The sequence below is a fragment of the Perissodus microlepis genome, chromosome 6, assembly GCF_051167445.1.
Source record: "Perissodus microlepis isolate ML-2025 ecotype Zambia chromosome 6, ASM5116744v1, whole genome shotgun sequence".
Classification (NCBI taxonomy): domain Eukaryota; kingdom Metazoa; phylum Chordata; class Actinopteri; order Cichliformes; family Cichlidae; genus Perissodus; species Perissodus microlepis.
In genome coordinates, this window is record NC_140466.1 from 36855522 (window position 1) to 36882319 (window position 26798).

Below are 26798 nucleotides of genomic sequence, written 5' to 3' on the forward strand. Positions count from 1 at the left end.
CTGGGCTGAGCTGTGGGTCAGTGGCTGTGTATTGAACTTCCGCGAGAGTCCATGTAAATCGTGTTACCATTCTTTTAAAACTGATTCTAAAGTAGTTAATAGTTTCAGTTATGTGGACGTTGTTGTAAAATTATCACAAAACCGTTTTACGCAATTTAGGTGTCCCACTGTTGTGAGATAGAGGTTAAACACCTCTATCTCACAACAGTGGGACACCTAAATTGCGTAAGCTTCTCCTCTGTTGAGATTGAGGATTTAGAAATTACGTATTTGTGGTCAATATTTGAAGAAGCAGGTTAGTGATTAACTGTTCTCGGTTGCAGCAGCTGCACAGAGTCCCAGCACACCGCCAGCGAGCACCCCAGTCACTCTGTGTCCGAATTACAATGCAGTGCGTCCGGGCTTGGAGAAGTCTGAACTACCTGTTCAGGGTAGCTCACCACAGAGCGTGGAAACGATCCCAGAGCCACACAGCAGCTGCCAGGCTGGACCTCAGCGGGATTTATCCGCCTATTGCCACCCCGTTCACCGCCAAGGAGGACTTAGACTATCAGAAACTGGAGGAAAACCTGCAGAAATACGCCAAGATCCCATTTAAAGGTCAGGCCCGAGGCACGCAAAAGTCAAAGTTATCAAAAACAGTTGTGTGAATAACAAAGAGGTCATTGATGCGCATAAGGTCGATTTTATTTACACAGCTCAGAACATTATGAAGCTATAGTTGAGCTTGGAGCGTAAAACACCAGCAGCATACTGTTTGCACTGCTGCATGCGCGCAGTCTGACGTCCATGGATAATGTCTGTATTTGCTTAGGGACGAGACACACGGGACAAAGTTCAGCACTGAGGCAAAAACGTAAAGTAACGGTAGGGCCTGATTTGGATTTGTCGCCCCCTGGTGCTCGTTACCTGCTCCTGAGTTTTACTTTCCGTCCACAGCAGGAAATATTTGCACTTCTGCTTCCACAACATGTTACTGTTGTTCACTAAACGATCGTTCTACATGATTATTCTTCATTGACCAGAACATTTCTTTTATCAATAATTAAATGATAATTAATTATAATAAAATTGGCAAATAGCAAACCTACACATAATACTGATATTATGTTTTTTATATAATATAATATATAATATAATATAATACTGATATTATGTCTGACAGACAGAAGCCGAGAGCTTCTCTATCTGCCCTACATGTCAGTTATTACTTGGGCAGTAAGAGAAGAGGCTGCTCGCTCTAATGTTGGCACAGAGGAAAGAGAGGATACAACCCTAATTCCAGAAAAAAGTTGGAATAGTTTGTAAAATGTAAATAATAGCTGAATGATTTTCTTAATAAAATAAATAAACTTATATTTTATTGACATACAACACAGAAAACAAAGTGTTTAAACTGAGAAAATATACAATTTTAAGAAAAATATGAACTCATCTTGAATTTGATGGCAGCAACACATCTAAAAAAAGTGGGCACGTGGCCATGTTTACCGCTGCGTAGCATCCACTCTGCTTTTAACTACTGTCTGTAGATGTCGGCCAGCTGAGGAGAGCAGCTGCTCAACTTTTGCAGGTGAATGTTGTCACATTCTTGGCTGATAGAAGATTCTGGCAGAACAACAGTCCGGGGTCTTCTTGCATGACATGCCAAATGTTTTCAATCGGTGGAAAGTGTGGACTGCAGGCAGGGCACTTCAGCACCCAGACTGCTCTTTCGGCTCCGAACCGTCTCTTCGGGTTGTTTTGTTGCTTTAATTAATTTATTATTAACAACAATATAAAATTATGCACAAAAGGAATTACTAATGTAAAAAAAGTGGTTTCATTTATATATGTTTATATATAAATATATGCTGTGGCCCCTTGAGACAAAACACGTACAAAAGCATATGTGTATTGTTTGTGTATTTATACACAAGCACTCATATATATATATATATATATATATATATATAATTATTTATTTTTTTTCAAATAATTAAAAAAAAAAGAAAGTTCATTTACCTGTTATTACCACACACCAAATCCGGTCGTTGGTACTTGCTGGCTTGTGTAGCCACTAAGTAACAAAAGCTCAACACTGCGCCCTAGCATCCTGGAGCACTTCTGTTGTCTTTTGTACGTGCTTTGTCTGTAGGGGCCACCATAAATATACTTTTATTTATTCACTCCACATAAAATGTAATAAATAAATCATATAATACAAAAAAACAACTATTCACATTTCAACTTTTAACTATTTAAATTTTCAGCTTTTTCCTTTTAAACAAATTTAAAATGAAACAACACAAAACACTGCAAACCACAACAATTAAATATAAATTATTTGAAAACAAAAAGAACATGCACATTCTCTGTCATATAGGCCTGCATGAATAAACTTTCTGTATCCTTTATCATCCACAACTGAAAATAGTTGTGGATGATTACTATACCTTTCTAATGTGACGTTGTTGTCCCTGGCTCCCTTTCTCTGTCTCTCCCTCCCTCCCGCTCTGTTCCTGTGCTACTGCCAGTGTAACTACCGTCCCTCCCCCCTCTGCCCAGCGCAAAGCACAAGGCTCGTGTGCGGAGTGAAGCGGAAAAAAAGTGGAGAGAGAGGGTGAGAGAAAGGAGGGAAAAAAAACAAAACCCACGGCTCGCATCGTTCACGTCAAAGATTCGGCTCTAAGAGCCATTTCGTTCACGACCGACACATCACTATCACATATGGGTTCTTCTTTGCATGATTGAGCTTTAATCTCCATTTGTGGATGGAACAGCAAACTGTGCACGCGTGATTTCTGGAAGTGTTCCTGGGCCCGTGCAGTGACTTCTATGACAGAATGTTTTTAATGCAGTGCCGCCTGAGGCCCCAGAGATCACGGGGTCTAGTATTCATTTTCAGTGTTGTCCCAGACATTTCTCAACATTCCCGAAGTGTTTTTATAATAATATGTTTGGAGATGACGAGGTACTCAAAATTGTCCCAGTTTTACATCAGGGAACATAATTCTGAAACTGTTTAAAAACACAGTTCTGTGTGGATTAGTGAACTTAGGAGAAAAGAGGAACTTTTCTGTTATTTAAAGGAATATTAACAACAGTTTATTTTTTATTTTTTTACTTTGTTGAAGTATGCAAGATTTCAAATGTCTTTGTAAATGAGAAGGGTGTAAAATCTGACAAAAACAGTTAAAAGTCTGACATTTTTAGGGGTTTTTAGGGAGCTGTGGGTCATCTAGAAATGGCTGATACATTTTGAGATCATATAAGCTTCTTTACAGAGCTAACCCCTTCCCCCAAAAAACACCTCAAGTATAAAAAAATCATGTGTTTTATTGTTACAGGCCTGGTGGTTCAGGGCTCCAATGGTGAGTATCCTTATCTGACGGTGGAGGAGCGGGTGGAGGTGGTGAGGATGGTCAAACAATCACTGCCGGCGGGAAGGCTGCTGATAGCCGGATCAGGCTGTGAATGTAAGTCTCTCAGCTCCTTTGAGCTCAGGCTTTAACTTTACAGTGGAGGGTTCAGTGATAAACAATATTAAGTAAAGACAATAATTAGCCAGCTTCATGTTTTGTTAAAATAATTCACAATTCAGTTAAAAGAAGTTTCATTTTTAGAAAACAATTAGTGACACTGAACTGAAGCTCATTACAGAGAATCATCACACTGTGTTGTTTTCTTCTCCAAACTTTGCTTATACGGTGAACAAAGCCCCTCAAATGCATCGCGACCACTGAAATGGAAAATTGTAGCATTTATAATGGAAACCATTAAAAAATTAGTTAAACTAGTTAAACTCTGACCTCTTCTAAGTGAACATTTAATTATTTTTGCAGAAAACGCTCTTTGTGAAAGGCACAAAATGATAAAAAAAACATTTTGAAAATTTTTTTTGTTAATCAAGTGTAATTTCATTCTGATCTGCGCACGTTCGGGGAGAAAAAACGGTACAAGTGAAATATTTTGTGAATAATACAGAGTTTTGTACGAGTGCTAAAACTTTAAATTGACTCATTATGTTTTCCATTCTGGATTTTAATGACTGCGATTCGAAGCTTATTATAGAGGCAGCAGTGTCACCGGTCTTGATGGACTGATAATTGGAGTCAAATGGAGTCTGTAACAGTTTGATAGGCTGTTCATTCTGTAACGTATAATAAACACTCAGAGAGACGAGAGTCTGCATTAACTTCTACTTCCATAGCCTTCCTCCGTTCACCGCTTGTGTAAAAACTTCCTGGTTTCTTTTTTCCATCACTTACTTCACATGTGATCAGCCACAACATTAAACAATGTAACATGCAAACATAACAACATTAAAGCTGGGGTTACTGTACGATGGGCTGGGATAGTTTGCTCAGGAGTGACTCAAGGAACCCTGCAACCCACAGGACCCAAAGCATGCGCAGGATCCAAGTGCCTCGGGACATCCTCAGAGATCTCACGTTCATACCTTCACTGGTTTGGTGCCAAGAGGGGTAAACTAAACGATATTTGGCAGGTGGTTTGTCAGCTGTGGCTAATCAGTGTTTACATCAGATGTTACAGTTACACTCTGCAGGCACATTTACTACATGAACTGTCCCAGTCAAGCTTCTATAAAATACTGCAAACAAAGACAAAAATGCGTTATTCCAGTGCTCCCCAAGCTTTTTGTGTCATGGACCAGTTTTGTGCCAGACAATTATTCTGTGGACTGAGGGGTGGGGTAATATAATGTAAATTTAACTATTGCAGAGCACAGAGGAGGTTCATGAATCTAGCGATTCTGCTTGATTAAATTAGTCAAAAGTGAAAGTCTGTGTTGAAGTTGTTTCCTTTCCTCCTTTTCCTGTTCAGCCACCAGAGCCACGATCCAGCTCACGCAGAAGATGGCAGCAGCCGGAGCCGACGCTGTGCTTGTGGTAACACCCTGCTTCTACAAGGGGAAGATGGACAGCCGGGCACTGATCCGTCACTTCACAAAGGTTAGCGCAAACGCACGAAAACAGAGTGCCACGCAAATTTGGGGTTAGGCCTTGATTTGGTGTTTAAAAAAAAAAAAAAAAAAAGGATGAACAATCAGTGCTTCCCAAAGCGAGGTGCTGCAGCACTCTCAGAGGAGGGTAAAAGATGCAACAGAAATGAATACAAAAACAAAAATTCATTATATTTCCATGTGATCATGTGTGTCAAAACAACTATATAAATGTGTGTGCTTATTAATTCTGAAAATTATGCAGATTTCCATTGAAGAGTTACTCTAAGAATTCTCTATGAGGAGCTTCTGTGTTTAAAAAAATCTATTAGAATAATATTTCTCCACTTCTCAAGTAAAGCATGTCTGTTTATTACAACAAAGCAGTACGGCCCTTTGGGTTTAAATATTGCATTATATATATATTATCTACGCTTTGCTGAGCTCGACGTCAGTTCAATTTACGAGTACAAAGTGTTTTTAGAAGATAATGAAAGAAGAAGATTAAATGAGCACCACGTGGGAGGAAGTTTTAGTGTGAGTGTTCTTTCATTTTTCTGCTAGTCCAACCGGAGTTTGATAACAAGGAATAAAGTGTCTTTGTTTTTCACCTGGCTCACCCTCAGACTTGTGATCGGACCTGTGCTGATTATCATAGAATAATTAGAGCCAGCTGTTTTAATTTTCAGGAATCTTTCCATGCATGCAAACATGGCAGAAGCTGTATCAACGCTGCACTCCAGACAATGTTTAATTGATTATGTGTGTTGATGGTCTGCAGTTCTGACTGCAGTACCTGCTCACTGTTGCTTCCACGATTCGCGATCATTATTTGCCCATCGCAGTTTTAATAGTCGCACATAGTTGAATGTCAGCCGGCCAGGCCACCAGGAATTGTCTTCTTATAGTCTGAGCCTGATCCGAGTTAGTAAATTCACTGTAAATGAAGAAAAGACAGGGAAAGTTTGGGAACCTTCAACAGGTGTTTTATTTGAGGTCTCACCTCTGTTTTTTCTCTATTGCAGCTGGCGGACAGCAGCCCGGTGCCGGTGGTTCTCTACAGCGTGCCGGCAAACACGGGACTGGAGCTGCCACTGGACGCTGTGGTGGAGCTTTCTCAGCACCCAAACATCCTAGGTGTTAAAGACAGTGGGGGAGATGTAAGAAACACTTAAACTTAAGCTTTTCTTCTTTTTTTCTCTCAATGTAGTCTGTGAGTCATGAAGAAATCGATCAGCGCAATGCAAGTGAAACAGTATCTCTGCGTTTGTCAAGCAGCCACTCCAACGCTGCTTGATCTAGCAGAGCCACAGATCTCCATGTAATTTGATTTGAATTCCTTTTACAAGATTATACTTGATAATAAACTGACGGATCCAGACAACATCTCATGAGATGAGATTCTGAAAAGTCGGGAATAAAATTGATTTAGCCAGGCCACGTTTTACCTGGCCAGGAAAGTGAGTGAAACCGACGAGGAGAAAAGCTTCTTTCAAGAACTAGCGTCGTGATTTCCAGTCGAAAAGGATGTAAGCCACACCACCTAAACCCCAGTGACCTCACCAGCACTAATCTGACTTTTGTTTTTCTTTTCCGTCCTCTGCATTTTATCTGGACAGAAAAATCAAACAAAGCGGAAAAAAGTTTGCATTTTGTGCAGCTATGCAATCAGACAGCGCACAGTGTTCCTGTTGTTTTTCAGTAATCTAACTGCTGCAAAGAGAAGAGAAAAGAGTGGAGACTCCTGAAGAACCTAAAACTAAAGCGTGTGTAGTTTTATCCTGCAGGGTTGATTGCAGGGTTAGGCGTCTGGGAAAAAAAAAGGACAGTTTGCTCTTGTCGAGCTCTTAATACCGTTTTGTCTGTGTGGGAAGTGTTTGCAAGAAGTTGCAAATGGATTTCTGATTTGGGAAATAACATGTTTGTCCACTCGCTGGGAGACTGGAGTGTGGGTGTAGTTCAAGTACAGAGCAGCCCTGCTCAGTTGTAGGCGTGATGAGGACAAACACAGAAAACAAGGGGTGATGGGTCAGATTCAGGGAAGCAGACAAGTTGGAGAAAGATTTTTTAGAACTTGAGAGACAAACACATTTGCTGGCATGAGCCAGCTCTTGTTATTTGGCACAGATTGTTTCAGATCATTAAACCTCTGTATTTTGTGTTCAAAGAGAATTTGACCAGGGTTTACGGGGAGGGGACAGTTTCTCCCAACCCCCCCTTAAAAGGTGTGTCCACTTGACTGATATGGAGGGATTTACAATGGAAATTTGAGTCACTGCACAATCATCTCTGATGGGTCTAAAATTGCCCGTATATAATTCTGTCATTACCTGCCTTAAAACTTATGCAGGACAATATCTGGCTGAAACATTTTTACCCACCTAAATGTTAAGTTGTGTGCAATCTAACTTTATCATTGCATAAGACGCCTGCAAGTAAATTGCAACATTTACGTCGTAGCTGCACTGAAAAAGGTCAAGTCAACATCCAAGATGAGATGCTGCTATAAATAAATTATTAAATAAAATATATATATTTGTCTAAAAAGCCACAGTAAGTGTCATAAGTCAGTTTTCAGAAGCTACATCTGACAAATTTTTTGATTTAAAGTGAAATACACAGAGGTCTCTTGGTTGTTCCTTGAAAATGAAAAATGACTGAAACTATGGAATTATTAAGCTGCATAAACTAACAGGTGTGAAGTGTATATATCACAAGTCTGTGAATGAAAACCAGGGTTGATTAGAGCCTGACTGATAAAGCATTTCTAACATCACTGCCTGACATTTGCCTATTTAAAAATCTCATATTCTGATATAATGTCCAGTACTCCTTTTTCTTTCAGACACATAAAAGTTAAACAAACATTTGTTATGTTTAGTTATTTAATGCTTTGCTTGATTCTGCTAACCTCAGCTGACTGTTATGTTTGGTATGTTTTGAAACACGTGTCTAGCTAACAAGAATGTTGCAGAGTGCCCTCTTGTGGGCAAAATATGCAGTATCGGTATCTCTGAAAGTGTGTTTCCCATGTCTGCTCTTTAGTTTTTCAATTTAAATGCATGAGGCATTTAAAAGATTTATACTGATATTAGCTGATACTAGCTTGGCAGACGGCTAATATGAGCCATGCCAATGCATCATACTGACTTTATGGTATGTTTCACATCAAAAATTTTAACCTGCAAACTAAATGGTAACTAAAGCGACCAGCTTAAAGGAACCTCATTGCATTTTTTTTATAGAAAATCAAAATGATGCTATTTCTATTCATTGACACTCAGCCAAGCAAAGAAGAAGTATCCAAACCCCCAAACAGTTTACATCTTTTTATTACAGCTTTATTTCCCTGCAGTCTTCTCTTCCCACATTGCTGTGTATCATTTGATGTAGTGACCACCTGCAGATTAGAAGATAACTGTGAAACCGTTGGCAAGAATGTTTATTGTGTCACTAGTGTGTGTGTGTGTGTGTGTGTGTGTGTGTGTGTGTGTGCGTGACACTGTCCTCGTGGGTATAAACAAGATTAACAGGAATGCACTCATCACAGCAAAACACATACATCATGTAGCTGAGTGAAATATACAATATTTTGCTTTGAAATATAACAGAAATTGTTCAGTTAGATCCCTTTTATTTATATAGCACCACTTCACAAAAACAATTAACTTTGCAAATGGTGCAAACTAGAGGAGAAAGTACACATAAGTTGATGGCATGCAGTAGTGGCACATATACACATGGGGAGTAAATAGAGGAGAGGGGAGGAGAGGTGCTCAGGGCATAATCCCAGCAGTCTGAGCCTATAGCAGGATAACTACAGAGTGGTTCAGGGTTAAAGTACCATACCATAGCACTTTATTTATAAGGCACTTTTAAAACAATAACAGGGCTGACCAATGTGCTGTACAATAACACAAAATATAAAAGACAAACACATGACAGAAGGTAAAAGATATAGAAAAACAAAAGAGCTGTTGAAGTTAAACAAGAAACGAGTACATAAAAGTAACATAGACATCTCACACTGGGTCGAAGGCCAGGGAGTAAAAGTGTGTATTTAAATGAGATTTCAAAAACAGTGAGCAAAGGAGCATGCTTCACATGCAGTGGGAAATCATTCCACAATTTTGGAGCCACAACTGCAAAAACCCTGTCACCTCTGAGTTTACGTTCCGTCTTTGGAATAAGCAAAAGCATCTGGTCTGCTGACCTGAGAGAACGAGGTGGGACGTTAAGGTGCTCCAGCTCGGACAGATCAAATGGGGCACAACCATTAAGAGACTTAAAGACAAATAAAAGGATTTTAAAATGAATTCATAAACGAATTGGAATCTAGTGAAGGGACGCTAAAATTGGAGTGATGCTCTCACTTGCTTGTGCCAGATAAAAATTTAGCGGTGATGTTTTTTGCACCAGCTGATTACGATGAAAGGTGCATGATAGTAATCGAGACGAGAAGTTATAAACTCACGTATTAATGTTTCAAGGTTGAGTTTGGCTAGAAGAGACTTGACCTTTGACAGTTGCCTCAGTTGGAAAAAGCAGGATTTTACCACTGCATTCACATGAGGATTGAGAAGTAATAAATGCATGAACTAGTTTTTCAGTGTCACTCTGAGACAGGATTGACAGAATTTCAGAGTTATTGCACAAATGGAAGAAAGCAGTCCTATATATTTGTTATAACAATAGTGTATGCTAGTGTAAGTAGCAGAAACTCGAAACTATGTAAACTAAGTAAATGAAGCACAAGTACAAATGAAGCACAAGTATCCAAGATTTCTACATAAACGTACTGGCAGTAAGTGTTTCGTAACACAAACAAACCTTTAGAGTGAAGGCGCTCTTAGACTTGGCCTGGAGATGTCGTTAGTGAATAAAATCATTGCTCTTTAATTACTTTCTTTCAGTTCTATTTTAGAAGCAGCTTGATTGCAGCAATTGCATTTTCAAGCAGATGTAGTGATGCTGATGACTGACAGCAGATCTGAGAAGAATGGAACAAAATAAATACAATATGTTGAAGGTAAAAACTGAGGTTTGAGTACATCTAGTAGTTTAGTAGCTTGTTTGTTCAGTCACAGTGCCCATTTCAATCCTGCTTAAGACACTTCACAGTCTTTCTTGATTGCCAATCTGAAATCTGATTTAAATGTTTGAAAAGGCACTCGACTCTTTCGAAGAGATTCTGTTATTCTTGTCATGTACTTAAGTTATTTACTGCTTTCACATATCCCCTCACTGGCATTATTAAGGTTTCATTTCATCTTACTTCATCTTCTTTAATCTGATTCCTTCTGCCTACACAGTGGGTGTTTTACTAAAAGTCTGTGTGTCTCCTGTGCACGCAAAATGTGTGAATCTACTGAGCTGTATGATGTCATTGCTATCTTGGCACGACAAACCTGTCTGCGCAGTCCAAACAATTATCTCCTCTAAGTGGAGTAATTAAAACAACAATATTATTATTTATCGCAGTAAGAGAGAGTTGGAGGCAATTAAAGTCACTTCTTAAGAAGCCATGAACACTCAAATAAGACATAATGAGACGTAACAAATCTTTTCATCTGTAGTTATAAAAACGTTTAATGGATTGAAATGGAATCTTGCCATGCTGTCACTGAAATTCAAACTATGTACTGTCAGAAAAGTAACAACTGGATGTGATGAGGGTTTAATGTTTTTTTTAATACATTTAAGATAGAACCGTCAACAGCTTTAACTTTAAAGCTGATGATAGTCACAAAGTTTCTACATTAAAATTCAATCAAAGTTGCTTGAGTCCTTGTGACCATGTGATCGCTGATAAATCAAAGGGGGTGCACTTCGGGATAGGAAGTAGCTTCTTAGCTTGAGATGAATCTGATACCGTTAAAGAAAGAAAAAAAGAGTAAAAATGTAAATTTTAAAAAAAGCTCTTCTTTGTTTAAATGTATATAACTGACGCAGATAAGCATTTGAAAGAAGTACAGTGGAACCCCATTTAACGAAAAATTCAAGTTACGAAGGGACTTAACGGCAATATTTCTGCCCGTGTTACGGCAAAATGCCCGTGTAACGAAATCCGCTGGCTCTGATTGGCTGAGCCCAGAATGCCTACAATGCCCAGAATGCCTTCCGAATCATGTGACAACCCCCTTGGCTTTCATACTTGCGCTTCGCTGTTCCACTTGAACGACGTATTGTTGCTGCAGTTAGAAATTAGCAATAGCCTATCGTTCACTCAAAAGGCACAATGGGTGCTTCAGCTTACGAAAATTTTCAACTTACGAAAGACCCTCGGGAACGAATTAATTTCATAAGTCGGGGTTCCACTGTATCCATGATTGTGTTCTCCGTTTACATGAGTATTTTCAGTATTTTCTATTTGTTCTACATCCTTCTTGCTGCACATGGGCGCATCACTTGGTGTGCTCAACTTTTATACTCTTTCTTTTGGAAACAAAATTTAGACATCAGTATTTGATTGTGGCTGTTTCTTCTTTATTTTGTTAGACCACCAATTATTTTCAGGCTATGACAAGTACCTATCAATGGTTAGCAACATGGCTAATGCTAGCAGTATTTTCTCTCACCCCAACTGGTCCCAGCAGATGGCCCCGCCCCTCCCTGAGCCTGGTTCTGCCTGAGGTTTCTTCCTGTTAAAAGGGAGTTTTTCCTTCCCACTGTCGCTTGCTAATAGGGGGTCATTTGATTGTTGGGTTTCTCCCTGTATGTATTATTGTAGGGTCTACCTTATGATATAAAGTGCCTTGAGGTGACTGTTGTTGTGATTTGGTGCTGTATAAAAAAAAAAATGAATTGAATTGAATTTCTATTTTATAAACCAATGCAAAATTGAAAGATTGCAAAATTGCTGTGGCTGTATGATGATGCTAAGTTGGTTAACAAGCAGATAAGTCTTACTGATGGAGTAAACATAAAGCTAGCTGTCTGTTTTGAAGCCCCTTTAAGCCTAAAGATCTCTTCACTGAGTATGTACTTGTACCAGATTAACCCTTGCTCTGTCCTAACTCCTATTACTCTCTTTTCTTTCTTTTTCTCTTTCTTCTGATAAAGCGGCTTTTTGCATCTGCCATGCCAGGTAATCAAAGATATCAATCAGGCTCTCTGACATTAAAACTACACACATATATATATATATAGGCTATATCTATATATAGTTTTTTTTATACCCATTATAAAGAAGAAACATAATTAATTTCATAATAAAAGGTTAAATCAAAAATGCTATAAAATGAGCTGTAAAGTAGCCCAATGTTTGCAATATACCCATATCAAAATAAATTGAAAACATTTTTATACATAAAGTACATAAGTACATCCTAGTACATTAGTTTATTAGATTTTTTTACATAACTGACCAAGAACATATTTGATTGTGTTTAAAAAATGTCTTCCTATAAAGCTGATATACAATATATGACCTCATATTTCATAGTCATTTCCATGTTGATAAAAAAAACAGAAAAAGTAAGGACGCTTTTATAACACCTGTAAATCCATTCAGTGAGAATCACAGGTACGAGATTAAGAGCCAAGTGTTAATCGGCACAGGGTATGGGGTGAGCTGCTTTATTCAAAGATCTGACATGTGTGATCTTGACTTTGTTATTGAAAGCTGTTCTGTCATCATGTTCAGATCTTATGAGAGCTCAAAGGCCTTCAGAATAAAAGGCTATGGATATTTTTTAGTCTGACCCAGGTTTAAAAGATTTCTGAATGATCTGAAATAAAGCATAAAATTATCTACAATTGACATAATTTTCAGATGAAATCAGCGGCAAAGTCAGCCCAAGAGTAGAGTGTTTGATGCAAAAATAAAAAATAAAAAATCTCCTGAAACCTTCACATTGTGTTACGGAGTCTGCAGGCAACAACTGGAAGAGATGTCAAAGTTCATATATCTGCAATCAGAAAGAGACTGCACAAGTTTGACCTGCGTGTGAAGCATACCAGAAAAAGTCTTTGCTATCCAAAAAGAACATCAGAGCAAAGCTCTGCTAGTCTGAGGCTTTTTCAAGCAATATGCTTTGAATGGACTGTTAAAGATAGAACTGTTTAATCGACAGGAACAGATTTTATGAGGATGAGAAGAAACTCGTGCCAGCTTGTAGCCACTGATTTAAGCATATATTATGCATTCTGTCAAAGACGCTTACTAAAATGTGAAGTTATCTGTGTGAAAGTTGAAGTCGAACCAGAAGTCACTCTTTCAACCACATAACGATCCTGAGCACAATAGAAACACCACCAAGGAATGGCTCAAAGCAAGTAAATTGAGGGTTATGGAATGGCTGATTCGAAGCCCAGATTCAAAGCAGACTGAAACATTGAAGAAAGCAGTGCGTGCATGAAAACTCTCAAACATTTTGCTAGTGAAAGTATTTGCCCTTTTGAACAGCTAAAAGAAGCCATTTATGCTGTCGGCATGACTAATAGCTTGTGAACACAGTTTTTTTTCCCTCAGAAGAACATCTGAAAATCTCTACATGTTGATATTTCTATCAAATAAAATATAGAAAAAGCATGACTATTTTGACTATATTAAAGAGACTTTTTTCTGTTATTTTAAATCAGATTCATGGATATGAACCCAAACAACATTGAGCTCTGCACCACATTTAATAAGTTCCCCAGCAAAACGAGCTGAATAAACAATGAACAGTTGTTAAGCTAGGGGAAAACAAACAAAGTGACAGGCATAGAGATTTCTGACATTAATAAGGTAAGACCTGAACCTTTAACAAAAGCTCCAGCAGACCAGCCACCTGTACAGCTCATACTGCAGAGGGTTATCTCCCCATGCCCTCGTGTTAGATCATAGGCTAATGACAATAATAAGAAGGTTTAAAAGAAAAGAAAAGAAAATGACTGTGTTTTAGGGCAGACTGCAGCCTTGCAGCAATTTTGCTTTTCCATTGAGGACCTGCCTCTAAATAGCCAGAGTGCCCGAGCCTTCAGGAGGCCAGCAGGGGCTCCTGCAGCCTGTCTGACTGACTGATCAACTGCAGTCCTCTTGTTTGAAATTAATAATATGGGGAAACTGATTGACAGTCTCTGGTTAAAAATAGAAGCTCCTTGGTAACACGGATGGAGGGTGTGGGTTTTCCCTGTGGAGTGTTCAGCTTCATGCACAGAGCAACCACAGAGTTGTCTAATGCTCCCTTTGAACACTTCAGGTTATTTGGATTCTGCACTTCATATCTGGATTGACAAAAGAGAATTAAAAGAGGCGAAACAAAATGGGGAGCTCATCAGTTATTCATGAGCTTTTCCCATCCTCCGCCTCCTTCTGCTTCCCATCTTTTGAAGTTGATTCCTCTTTTTTAGTTCTCACTTGGGACTTGTCTGTTTCCCTCTCTCTCCTTCTCCTCCCCCTTCTGTTTTGGATCTTCAGCGATCCCCTCCTCTAAAAACCTCGACCATGTGTAGAGACTGTGCTTCTCTCAATTCAAGCGATTTGTTTACCCCTGTGAGATGTTGGGTTTGTCGTCTCTTGTGACAGCGTCCCCTGGGATTAAGAAACTATAACAGATATTAGTCCTGATGCAAAAAGAGGAGTGATAACAATGAAACCATTCTGATTTTTACTTCCTCTTCCCCTTCTGTTTATTTTTTTTAACTTGTTCTGCAGATCACACGGATCGGCCTGATTGTCCATAAAACCAAGGCGCAGGATTTCCAGGTTTTAGCGGGCTCGGCTGGGTTTTTAATGGCAGCCTATTGTGTGGGTAAGAAATCTAATACAAGGACTGCTGTTCCTCACAGAGATGCACTGGCACCATTTACTTGTTAAAGTGAAAATATAGGAAAAAAGTGGATTTTAGGTTCCTTTTTCCACAAGAACAAGTGTAAAAACACTAATAATAATAATCATTTATAAATATTTGTTTCTGATAAAAGATCATCTCTGCTTTCTGGCAGGATTTGACTACATCTCAGGCCACTTAGACTTACTCTATATGTGTTTTTTTTTCTTTTTAGGACTGTTGCTATATCAGATTATTGGTATGTCGGTAAAAGTATCCATTTCTGAGATTTTGTTACAGCATATGAAATAATATTGTGTTACATAGGATGGTAGCATGTGTTAAGAAAGTGGTAGGAAAGATTTTTAGAAAATGAATTAAAAATGATTGAAGAGATGTGCGAAAAAGAACATTTCTCATCGTTTTATCTGTTTTTAACACATTTCACGTTTTTTTTTAAACCAGAATTATCTTCTCTACGACATCGTGACTCTTCTGTGGATGAAATTTGCCCATTGTGTTTTTCTGGGAAGAAAGTAATTTATATTTGTGAAAGACATACAAACCTGTCTCAGTCAGAGTTTTCTAGGTTTGTATAGGCGTAACATCAAAAACACTGATAGATAGAACTTTATTAATCCCACAAGGGAAATTGTGCATCAATTAGACCACACGCTAATACAACGGGAGACAAATACAAAACAGTTAACCTATCCTTTTTAATAAGAATGAGCAAACACAAACAGACACTGAAAATACACAGAAGCTGCAACAATACAAAATCACTTGTGCATATTTTAGCTAGTACTTCAGTATTTAGCAGTAGCTCTTTTTCATTTTGTCTGTCGCATCCATCTTCCCTTTGACCGTGCATTACTCCAGGGACTTGTCTAACATATTGTGCAGAGAGGCAGGTAGGTACTGGATGCCTTGCAGAGTGAGCGGGAGAGAGGGCTATCAGCAGCATGCTGTACAAGTGTCTTTGAGGTGCACACTTACCCGCTACGGATGAGAGCATGAAGTCTACTACATCATCAGATTAATGACTGATGTGTGGATTCTCAGAGGTCCTTCCACTCATTCCTGCTTTTTAGAAATATGCTGCTCAAATTCAAGACCGATCAAAGGGAGCTCGCCCAGTCTCCCTGATTGTCCTGGAATTACAGTGCCGACGCCATACGTCCTAAACATGCTCATACAATAAATTCCTAAATCACACAGTAATGGCTTAAAATGGGATGTCCTTATTATTTGTCCTTATTTAACACTTGTTATTGATTTCTAATTGATTTATTCTACCTTCCAGCTAGTACAGCTGCACTTTTCTGTCCTCCCTCAGCATACAGCTGCACAGCCACACAGAATTTGAATAGTTTGTGTCGATTACAACACAGGAAGACGTTTAAAACTGTTGTAAATCACCATAAATAAGTGGTCAATAATGATTACGGCAAATCACAAAAATAAGATGAGATGCCATATGTGGAGCAACTTCCAGCTGCTGATAAGCAGGTCTGAGGCACACAAGCTCCTTACTACCACAGACCTGGAAAGAGGACGGACAAACACAAATACACAACCATTCAAGCCCACAGAGAAAAGGAGGCTATCGCACAAAGGAAAGGGAGAGGAATGAGAGGCGAAGCTAGGTCTCTTAGAGCATCTGGATGCAACACATCTGACAGGCAGGGGAGAAAGGCTACATGATTCCTTATACAGTGGCTTGCAAAAGTATTCGGCCCCCTTGAACTTTTCCACATTACAGGCACAAACATGAATCAATTTTATTGGAATTCCACGTGAAAGACCAACACAAAGTGGTGCACATGTGAGAAGTGGAACGAATATCATACATGATTCCAAACATTTTTTACAAATAAATAACTGAAAAGTGGGGTGTGCATAATTATTCAGCCCCCTGAGTCAATACTTTGTAGAACCACCTTTTGCTGCAATTACAGCTGCCAGTCTTTTAGGGTTTGTCTCTACCAGCTTTGCACATCTAGAGACTGAAATCCTTGCCCATTCTTCTTTGCAAAACAGCTCCAGCTCAGTCAGATTAGATGGACAGCGTTTGTGAACAGCAGTTTTCAGATCTTGCCACAGATTCTCGATTGGATTTAGATCTGGACTTTGACTGGGCCAGTCTAACACATGGATATGTTTTGTTTTAAACCATTCCATTGGTGCCCTGGCTTTATGTTTAGGGTCGTTGTCCTGCTGGAAGGTGAACCTCCGCCCCAGTCTCAAGTCTTTTGCAGACTCCAAGAGGTTTTCTTCCAGGATTGCCCTGTATTTGGCTCCATCCATCGTCCCATCAACTCTGACCAGCTTCCCTGTCCCTGCTGAAGAGAAGCACCCCCAGAGCATGATGCTGCCACCACCATATTTGACAGTGGGGATGGTGTGTTTAGAGTGATGTGCAGTGTTAGTTTTCCGCCACACATAGCGTTTTGCATTTTGGCCAAAAAGTTCCATTTTGGTCTCATCTGACCAGAGCACCTTCTTCCACATGTTTGCTGTGTCCCCCACATGGCTTGTGGCAAACTGCAAACGGGACTTCTTATGGTTTTCTGTTAACAATGGCTTTCTTCTTGCCACTCTTCCATAAAGGCCAACTTTGTGCAGTGCACGACTAATAGTTGTCCTATGGACAGATTCCCCCACCTGAGCTGTAGATCTCTGCAGCTCGTCCAGAGTCACCATGGGCCTCTTGGCTGCATTTCTGATCAGCGCTCTCCTTGTTCAGCCTGTGAGTTTAGGTGGACGGCCTTGTCTTGGTAGGTTTACAGTTGTGCCATACTCCTTCCATTTCTGAATGATCGCTTGAACAGTGCTCCGTGGGATGTTCAAGGCTTGGGAAATCTTTTTGTAGCCTAAGCCTCCTTTAAATTTCTCAGTAACTTTATCCCTGACCTGTCTGGTGTGTTCTTTGGACTTCATGGTGTTGTTGCTCCCTATATTCTCTTAGACAACCTCTGAGGCCGTCACAGAGCAGCTGTATTTGTACTGACATTAGATTACACACAGGTGCTCTCTATTTAGTCATTGGCACTCATCAGGCAATGTCTATGGGCAACTGACTGCACTCAGACCAAAGGGGGCTGAATAATTACGCACACCCCACTTTGCAGTTATTTATTTGTAAAAAATGTTTGGAATCATGTATGATTTTTGTTCCACTTCTCACGTGTACACCACTTTGTGTTGGTGTTTCACGTGGAATTCCAATAAAATTGATTCATGTTTGTGGCTGTAATGTGACAAAATGTGGGAAGATTCAAGGGGGCCGAATACTTTTGCAAGCCACTGTATATTTAACAGTTAACACAGCTGCAAATTACAGATAGTTAATATAATCAATAATATTGTATTGTAACACTTTGGCTTAAAGCAGATGGTAGCAATGAACTAAAACACTGAATTCATACAGAAACACAAAACAACTGTGAGAAATGTCGCTTGTCAGTGTTGCTTTTCTAACCGTTCTCACCAAATGATGGATGTAACAGCTGCTTTGTGTGTAGTACGTACACAGTAAAATGCCCACCATTTTATTGTGTGTCCAGATTCTAAGTGTTCCAAATCTACTTTCACAAACATTCGACAATGGGCCCCAGAGGCATTCGCTACCTTCTGCTTAATAGCCCACAGTATGTTTTAGAGCTGTGAAAATTACAGTTGTTTCACTAATAACACAAAATGACAAATTGCCCCTAGAAAACAGTAAAAGGCACAGGCTTGTGTATTTGACTCGTAAGCTGCGTTTCACATGAACCAACCAATCAGGACTCGAGTAACTGTGCCATTGTTAGCAAGAGTAGGAACAAATCAGCTGGAATCTGATTGGATCATCAGAGGCAGAAGGTCTCTGGCTCATCCCTGTTATAGGATTTAAAGATTTCAGATATTTAAAAACTGAAATAATTGAAATTGAAAATGTCCTATTGTTACACTGTCCAGTAGGGGACACGGTGTTTCTATGTAAAGCCACATTGAGATGAGTTTTTATTTTATGCTTCAGCTTTCACGTTAAACTTTATATCTGACTTTCATGACTCTCACCTTTCCCTCCGTGTAAGGCTGCTCAAAGCCAGTTTCTGAAAAATAAACCTGGACAGCACAGCAAGCAAACACAGGAAACTCAAGGAACCATACAATCATGTCTATATTTCTCACAAGTTGTTGAGCCTAAATCCATATTTCTTCAGGATCAAAGAGCCTGAAAGCACAGAAGGGTTATCTGCATCCAACATTCAAGACACCAGCCCTGTGGTATCTTCTTATTTATATCTTAGCTGTGTGCAAAAAAACAACAACGTTACTAGTTACTCTCTTCCCCATCAGTTTTTTGACACAACTATTTAAAAAAAATCAGTTTGGTGTTTTCTCACCCAGTGGAGAGGCACATAAGCGTCACTAAATTGTAAAGCAGCAGCAATATCAAGTAAAGTACCTTCTACCTTTTTCATATGCTGGCCACGTACAGTGTACTATAAGCTCGGATTAGATAACACACCTGGGAATAGGCATCAGTATGATGCTCAAGATGCTCAAGAACCTAATGAGTCATGTTCTCCCACTACCAGCCCCGTCAAACACACTAATACACAGACACACACACACTCCCTCTCTCCAACGGTTCTCTGATCTGTGGTCCTTGACATGTTGTCATATATACAGAATTTGTCTTGTGAGTAAACGTGTGCGTGAAAGTGATGAAGGCAACACAGAACGAGTTATATCAGGAAGTCTCCGCACAATTTATTTTTTTTTGTCCAAATGAATTCTGTCAGTAACCCTAACAAAGAAGCACGTCGGTCTGTTTTAAACTTTAAAGAGACAGGACTGCTCACATCTAAATCCTCCATGCACGGGTTGCATGCAAACATATTATATGCTCTGCTGGCCATAGTTTCTAATTCTGCTGACTTTTAGCTATAGAGATATAAAGTGAAACCATTACATTGTTCAACTGAGTTTGAATCCTCATTAAAAATATTACCTTAGCACAAGTAATAAAAAAAAGGATCCAGCTCCAATTATGAAGATTTAACCTTCTTTTTTAGCTTCAGCAAACACTTTTCCCACCATCTAGCCTTGACTGCTGAACCCTCTCTAGCTTGATAGAGCGCCGCGCTAAAGAATGGAGAGCACTAAGGTGGAAGAGCTTTTTAGATTTACAGGTCAAAAATCATTAAAGGATAATCTGCATGAATAAGAAAAACACTGTTCTTACAATTTAATACAGTATATGTATTTAAACATTAATTGAAATGGTGACTTTATTATAGTAAATTTTAATTAGTGTGAAACGCACATTTCATTGTGGATCGTTTTCACTGTGACTTAGTCTGCATCAGTTTAGCCTTCAGTCCTTCTGTGGAGAAGCTTCCCCTCGCAGGCCTGCTTGCCTGTCTGTCAGCAGCCAACAGCGATACTAGACACACAGTTGTTGCCTGGGTTATCTATGTGGAAAAAAAACAACTAATGAAAACAGAAAAGTCAGACAACCATCTCTAAAGTGATCATTGCCTTGTACTGACATACAATTGGAATGGAAAATCAGGACAGCTATACAATCAGGACAGTGATATATTAAAGTTGATATACTGAATGTTGGGTTTGTTCAATTCCATTTCTTTGAACACTAAATTCTACCCACAGATGCTATATTTAATATTTAAAACCCTCTGAAGGGGAAACAGAAAGAGACACGCGGCAATGTGGTGATGGAGAACACTGGCTCACAACTGATTGGGTGCTAAATATTTATTAGAGCTTTACCTTCACAGTCAGAGCCCAGACTGTCCAGTAGCCATCAGCCATCAGCCGTGAGCAACACGGAGACGAGCGAATTGCTTTATATGCGGACTAAACGCTGCACCAAGTGACTCCACACATAAAACGTGTCAAACCTCTGCCTTAAACATAGTTTAACAACAAGCTGTCAGCATACCATCTCACTCCTACATCAGGTTAGTTTGCAGAAATCTGAAGTGCCTATTGTTGACAACCTTTAAGGATTATGCTTGCAGCTAAAGACATCATTATGGCCTTAGTGTTTTCTGAGGTCTGAACTAGCGCCCCCCCCAAAAAAATGTTGCTTCTAGACTATTAATGAAAAAATGGTTGCAGTGAAAGTATCAAGTAGTCAAAGAGAAAAAGAGGGAAATATCTAAAAAATATCAATTCCGTGTTGGAGATTATTTTTTCTCCCTTCTAATAATCCTGTCACACTTCAGACTTTACTCTGTAACTACTGCAAAAAAAGGTCTGATATGATAAAACTAGTTGGCAGATCTGCTTTTCTTTGATTTTTGTCATAATTGCAAACAGGAAGTTGTATCTGGCAAAAACTATTCTGGTTTCTTCCCTCTTTATAGATGAGGATTTTACAAACTAAGAATATTTAAACTCAAAGGGTTAAAAATATATCTCCTTGCATAACAGTTCCTAAAAAAAGAGATGAATGGAAAAGGGAAGAAAAAAAAATATACATATATATACATTTATGCCTTTTCCAGTGAAACTTGAACTCTCATCGGTCTTTGATTTGTGTCTCTAGGTGCTATCGGTGGAGTGTGTGCGCTGGCTAATGTGCTGGGCCAGGAGCTATGTGAGTTGGAGCGTCTGTGTGTGTCCGGGCGTTGGGAGGAAGCCAGAGTCCTGCAGCAGCGCCTTATCGAGCCCAATGCCGCTGTGAGTACCATCTGCTGCTCATTGCACGCTTTTATCCACCGCAGACATGAACTCCCACAAATGGTGCCAGACTGGAGGTTTAGTCACATTTCTTAGAGGTAAAACTGTTCTGCCTGAAATACTCTTACTGATTGCACTCTGGGCCAAGAAGACAAACCTGATTTTTTTTTCTCTGCTGTATTTATAGATAATCTGATGTTAAACTCAACACAAATGTTACTTCCTCTATGAACTATTCATGCAAAGTCCAGTGCACTCAGAAAAAAGCCAGCTTCCTTCTCAGACACAAATGATTCTTTTGTTTTTTGTTTTTTTTTTATAAACAACAGACACTGACGGCATAAGCTGCTTAAAGTTAACCTTAGCCTTACCTTTGGTTCGTCTTACGCCTGTTAGCACACAGGGCAGCTTATGATCGCCAACAAATACGGTCATTCAAAGCCAGCTGATGCCAACAATGTTCAGATCGTCAGTGAACATCCACCTCAAATGATCTTTTGGTTGGCCTTTCTTATGTCTACCCATTCATGGAGTCCAGGTCATGGTGGTCTTTGCAAATTGTTCAGGAGATGCAGTGGCTTGCAAAAGTATTCGGCCCCCTTGAACTTTCCCACATTTTGTCACATTACAGCCACAAATATGAATCAATTTTATTGAATTCCACATGAAAGACCAACACAAAGTGGTGTAAACGTGAGAAGTGGAACGAAAATCATACATGATTCCAAACATTTTTTACAAATAAATAACTGAAAAGTGGGGTGTGCGTAATTATTCAGCCCCCTGAGTCAATACTTTGTAGAACCACCTTTTGCTGCAATTACAGCTGCCAGTCTTTTAGGGTTTGTCTCTACCAGCTTTGCACATCTAGAGACTGAAATCCTTGCCCATTCTTCTTTGCAAAACAGCTCCAGCTCAGTCAGATTAGATGGACAGCGTTTGTGAACAGCAGTTTTCAGATCTTGCCACAGATTCTCGATTGGATTTAGATCTGGACTTTGACTGGGCCAGTCTAACACATGGATATGTTTTGTTTTAAACCATTCCATTGTTGCCCTGGCTTTATGTTTAGGGTCGTTGTCCTGCTGGAAGGGGAACCTCCGCCCCAGTTTCAAGTCTTTTGCAGACTCCAAGAGGTTTTCTTCCAAGATTGCCCTGTATTTGGCTCCATCCATCTTCCCCCACATGGCTTGTGGCAAACTGCAAACGGGACTTCTTATGGTTTTCTGTTAACAATGGCTTTCTTCTTGCCACTCTTCCATAAAGGCCAACGTTGTGCAGTGCACGACTAATAGTTGTCCTATGGACAGATTCCCCCACCTGAGCTGTAGATCTCTGCAGCTCGTCCAGAGTCACCATGGGCCTCTTGGCTGCATTTCTGATCAGCGCTCTCCTTGTTCGGCCTGTGAGTTTAGGTGGACGGCCTTGTCTTGGTAGGTTTACAGTTGTGCCATACTCCTTCCATTTCTGAATGATCGCTTGAACAGTGCTCTGTGGGATGTTCAAGGCTTGGGAAATCTTTTTGTAGCCCAAGCCTGATTTAAATTTCTCAATAACTTTAGCCCTGACCTGTCTGGTGTGTTCTTTGGACTTCATGGTGTTGTTGCTCCCAATATTCTCTTAGACAACCTCTGAGGCTGTCACAGAGCAGCTGTATTTGTACTGACATTAGATTACACACAGGTGCACTCTATTTAGTCATTAGCACTCATCAGGCAATGTCTATGGGCAACTGACTGCACTCAGACCAAAGGGGGCTGAATAATTACGCACACCCCACTTTGCAGTTATTTATTTGTAAAAAATGTTTGGAATCATGTATGATTTTTGTTCCACTTCTCACGTGTACACCACTTTGTATTGGTGTTTCACGTGGAATTCCAATAAAATTGATTCATGTTTGTGGCTGTAATGTGACAAAATGTGGGAAGATTCAAGGGGGGCGAATACTTTTGCAAGCCACTGTAGGTGAAGGATGTGTCCTCCTAATTGAAATCACTAAGTAATGGTGTCAGTGTAGTAACTCAGTCCGAGTAAGAGATCTTAAAAATCCTTTGCAGGCTGTGTTGTTGCAGTTTGTTGAGGTTTTGGGAAATGTTTTCCATTGCTCTCTCCATATTTTTGTAGCTGAGTTTAGAGAGGCAGATGCACAGATCAGTTCCAGTCATTATAGTATACTTAAGGCTTTGTCCACCTAGCTGATGACAGTCCAGTCAACCATACTATCAGCAGTGAATAGATTCCAGAGTACTAGAACTTGTTCACCTCTTCTACCTGCCTTTGGTTGATATGAATGAGAATCTGTATATGCACTACCCAGTCTGTAGTCCTCTGATCTGGTTGAGGTTTACAACATGTTTAGCTTCTCTACAAAGCAATCCAACAGTTGACTCACCTACTTATAACAAAATCAGTAGTGAAGAGGAATAGAAAAGGTGAGAAACACAACCCTGTGGTATTCCAGTTTCAATCTTGTGGAAATCTGTTGTGGCATTTTCCGTGCAGATGCAGCAGCAAGAGCAATGGTAAAGAGAGCCTTGTGCTCTTGTAATTCAAGGTTTTGTTTGATGATCATTCGCAGGGTAAAGATCTGTTTAGTGCATTAACTGCTTCTGCAAAAGCCAGCTTGTACCTCTTGTAATCGCTGTTATAACTGGACATGATGGAATAAAAAAATGATGAGGATTTTTCCAGGGACACAAATGGTACAGCTAACTTAACTAGCTGGCTAACCTTAGCTTGCTACTCTTCTTGCCAGAAAAATGATATCTGAACAGAAACACTGGCTGGCTTACATAAGCCATGAAAGTATTTCAGTCAGTAAAGTAGCAAATGATTTTGTGCAAGAATAAGTGATGTAATTGCCACAAAACACAGGAATTATTAACCATCGTGTTCTGTAATAACCTGCTAGCCGTGACTCCAGGCAGGTACACTTAGCTTTAACTTGGCTTTGCGCCATGTATATTTATATACATATATATCTTTGTAGCATCAGGTTAAATGTCAGTTTTGCACTGTATGTCACTCTGATTTGTTCTGAATTGAAGGCAGGTGCTGTTGAGCATGTCTCAGGCTCTGTAAGTGTGCATTAAGGTAAATGTGGTGGTAAATGTCACTGCTCTACAGTCTAAATCATAAAACTCCATCTTCACTACAGTATGAAGTGGCATGTGGTACAGGTGGATTTCAGCTGTCAAATATAAATCACAAATAGGGAAAATGTCTAAGTTTAAAGCTTTGCAAAGCACAACATCATCCATATGGGATATACAGTCAGGTCCATAAATATTGGGACATCGACACAATTCTAACATTTTTGGCTATATACACCACCACAATGGATTCCAAATGAAAAGAACGACATGTGCTTTAACTGCAGACTGTCAGCTTTTATTTGAGGGTATTTACATCAATCAGGTGAACGGTGTAGGAGTTACAACAGTTTGCATATGTGCCTCCCACTTCTTAAGGGACCAAAAGTAATGGGACAGAATAAGAACCATAAATCAAACTTTCATTTTTTAATACTTAGTTGCAAATCCTTTGCAGTCAATCACAGCCTGAAGTGTGGAACACATAGACATCACCAAATGCTGGGTTTCATCCCTGGTGATACTCTGCCAGAACTCTACTGCAACCGTCTTCAGTTCCTTCTTATTCTTGGGGCATTTTCCCTTCAGTTTTGTCTTCAGCAAGTGAAATGCTTGCTCAATCGGATTCAGGTCAGGTGATTGACTTGGCCATTGCAAAACAGTCCACTTCTTTCCCTTCAAAAACTTTTTGGTTGCTTTTGCAGTATGCTTTGGGTAGTTGTCCATCTGCACTGTGAAGCGCCGTCCAATGAGTTTTGAAGCATTTGGCTGAATATGAGCAGATAATATTGCCCGAAACACTTCAGAATTCGTCGTGCTGCTTTTGTCAGCAGTCACATCATCAATAAATATAAGAGGACCAGTTCCACTGGCAGCCATACATGCCCACGCCATGACACTTCCAGCACTATGCTTCACTGATGAGGTGATATGCTTAGGATCATGAGCACTTCCTTTCCTTCTCCATACTCTTCTCTTCCCATCACTCTGGTACGTTGATCTTGGTCTCGTCTGTCCATAGGATGTTGTTCCAGAACTGTGAAGGCTTTTTAGATGTCGTTTGGCAAACTCTAATCTGGAATTCCTGTTTTTGGGGCTCACCAAAGGTTTACATCTTGTGGTGAACCCTCTGTATTCACACTGGTGGAGTCTTCTCTTGATTGTTGACTTTGACACACATACACCAACCTCCTGGAGAGTGTTCTTGATCTGGCCAACTGTTGTGAAGGGTGTTTTCTTCACCAGGGAAAGGATTCTTCGGTCATCCACCACAGTTGTTTTCCGTGGTCTTCCGGGTCTTTTGGTGTTGCTGAGCTCACCGGTGCGTTCCTTCTTTTTGAAAATGTTCCAAACAGTTGTTTTGGCCACGCCTAATGTTTTTGTTATCTCTCTGATGGGTTTGTTTTGTTTTCTCAGCCTAATGATGGCTTGCTTCACTGATAGTGACAGCTCTTTGGATCTCATCATAGCAGTTGACAGCAACAGGTTCCAAATGCAAACAGCACACTTAAAATTAACTCTGGACCTTTTTTCTGCTCATTGTAATTGGGGAATAACACACACCTGGCCATGGAACAGCTGAGAAGCCAATTGTCCCATTACTTTTGGTCCCTTAAGAAGTGGGAGGCGCATTTGCAAACTGTTGTAATTGTCACTGTCCACCGTTCACCTGATTTGGATGTAAATACCCTCAAATAAAAGCTGACAGTCTACAGTTAAAGCAAATCTCGTTCGTTTCATTTGGAATCCATTGTGGTGGTGTATAGAGCCAAAAATGTTAGAATTGTGTCAATGTCCCAATATTTAGGGACCTGACTGTATATGAAGACTGATTAAAGCTCTGTGTTGCTAGGTGACTAGGAAGCTGGGAGTTCCCGCTCTGAAGCAGGCGATGGAGTGGTTTGGTTTCCATGGTGGCTCCTGTCGATCACCTCTTCAGCCGCTCACAGAGGCCGAGAGTCAGCAACTGAGGCGAGACTTCTCCTCCAATGGGTGGCTGTAAAGTGACCTAGGCGGAGCGAGAGTGCATGTGTGAGCGAGGTCACTATGTGTGGACCTATTAGCTGTTGGTGTAATTATATCATGAAGGGAAAACACAGCTGCCCATGAAAATAAATAAATAAATAAATAAATATTCAGTTCTGTCTACTGTTGATATTTATTGAGCCAAATCCAAAAACCTGCAAAAAAACTCCCCCAAAACATTAAAATAAATGTGTAAATAAATGAATCCAACTTCAAAGTTCTATTTGGTTTTTGTTCTTCTTTTTCTTTGACCTGGACTGACAGAAATTTTCTTGG

The 26798-nt window shown here is 39.8% G+C and overlaps 1 protein-coding gene across 2 annotated transcripts; it reads left to right on the forward strand.

The window, feature by feature from the left end:
• On the forward strand, window positions 1–26739 carry hoga1 (4-hydroxy-2-oxoglutarate aldolase 1). 2 transcript variants are annotated; one of them, XM_084932178.1, is made up of 8 exons: window positions 1–53; window positions 324–600; window positions 3330–3458; window positions 4828–4955; window positions 5971–6105; window positions 14586–14682; window positions 21269–21402; window positions 26350–26739. In XM_084932178.1, exons 2-8 carry the CDS (start codon window positions 387–389, stop codon window positions 26497–26499), a joined length of 987 nt encoding a protein of 328 aa, XP_084788304.1. In that variant the 5' UTR covers window positions 1–53; window positions 324–386; the 3' UTR covers window positions 26500–26739. The 2 variants fall into 2 exon arrangements, with proteins under 2 accessions (XP_084788304.1, XP_084788305.1); XM_084932179.1 differs by having other exon boundaries at window positions 38–53; window positions 327–600.
• Window positions 26740–26798: the final 59 nt, after the last annotated feature.

What these genes read in the sequence shown, in the direction of transcription:
- hoga1 (XM_084932178.1), top strand. Translation starts at nt 387, where the DNA reads ATGCAGTGCGTCCGGGCTTGGAGAAGTCTGAACTACCTGTTCAGGGTA. An exon ending in TGATCCGTCACTTCACAAAG is followed by an intron (nt 4,956 to 5,970) that starts GTTAGCGCAAAC and finishes TCTCTATTGCAG; the next exon opens with CTGGCGGACAGCAGCCCGGT. An exon ending in TTAAAGACAGTGGGGGAGAT is followed by an intron (nt 6,106 to 14,585) that starts GTAAGAAACACT and finishes CTTGTTCTGCAG; the next exon opens with ATCACACGGATCGGCCTGAT.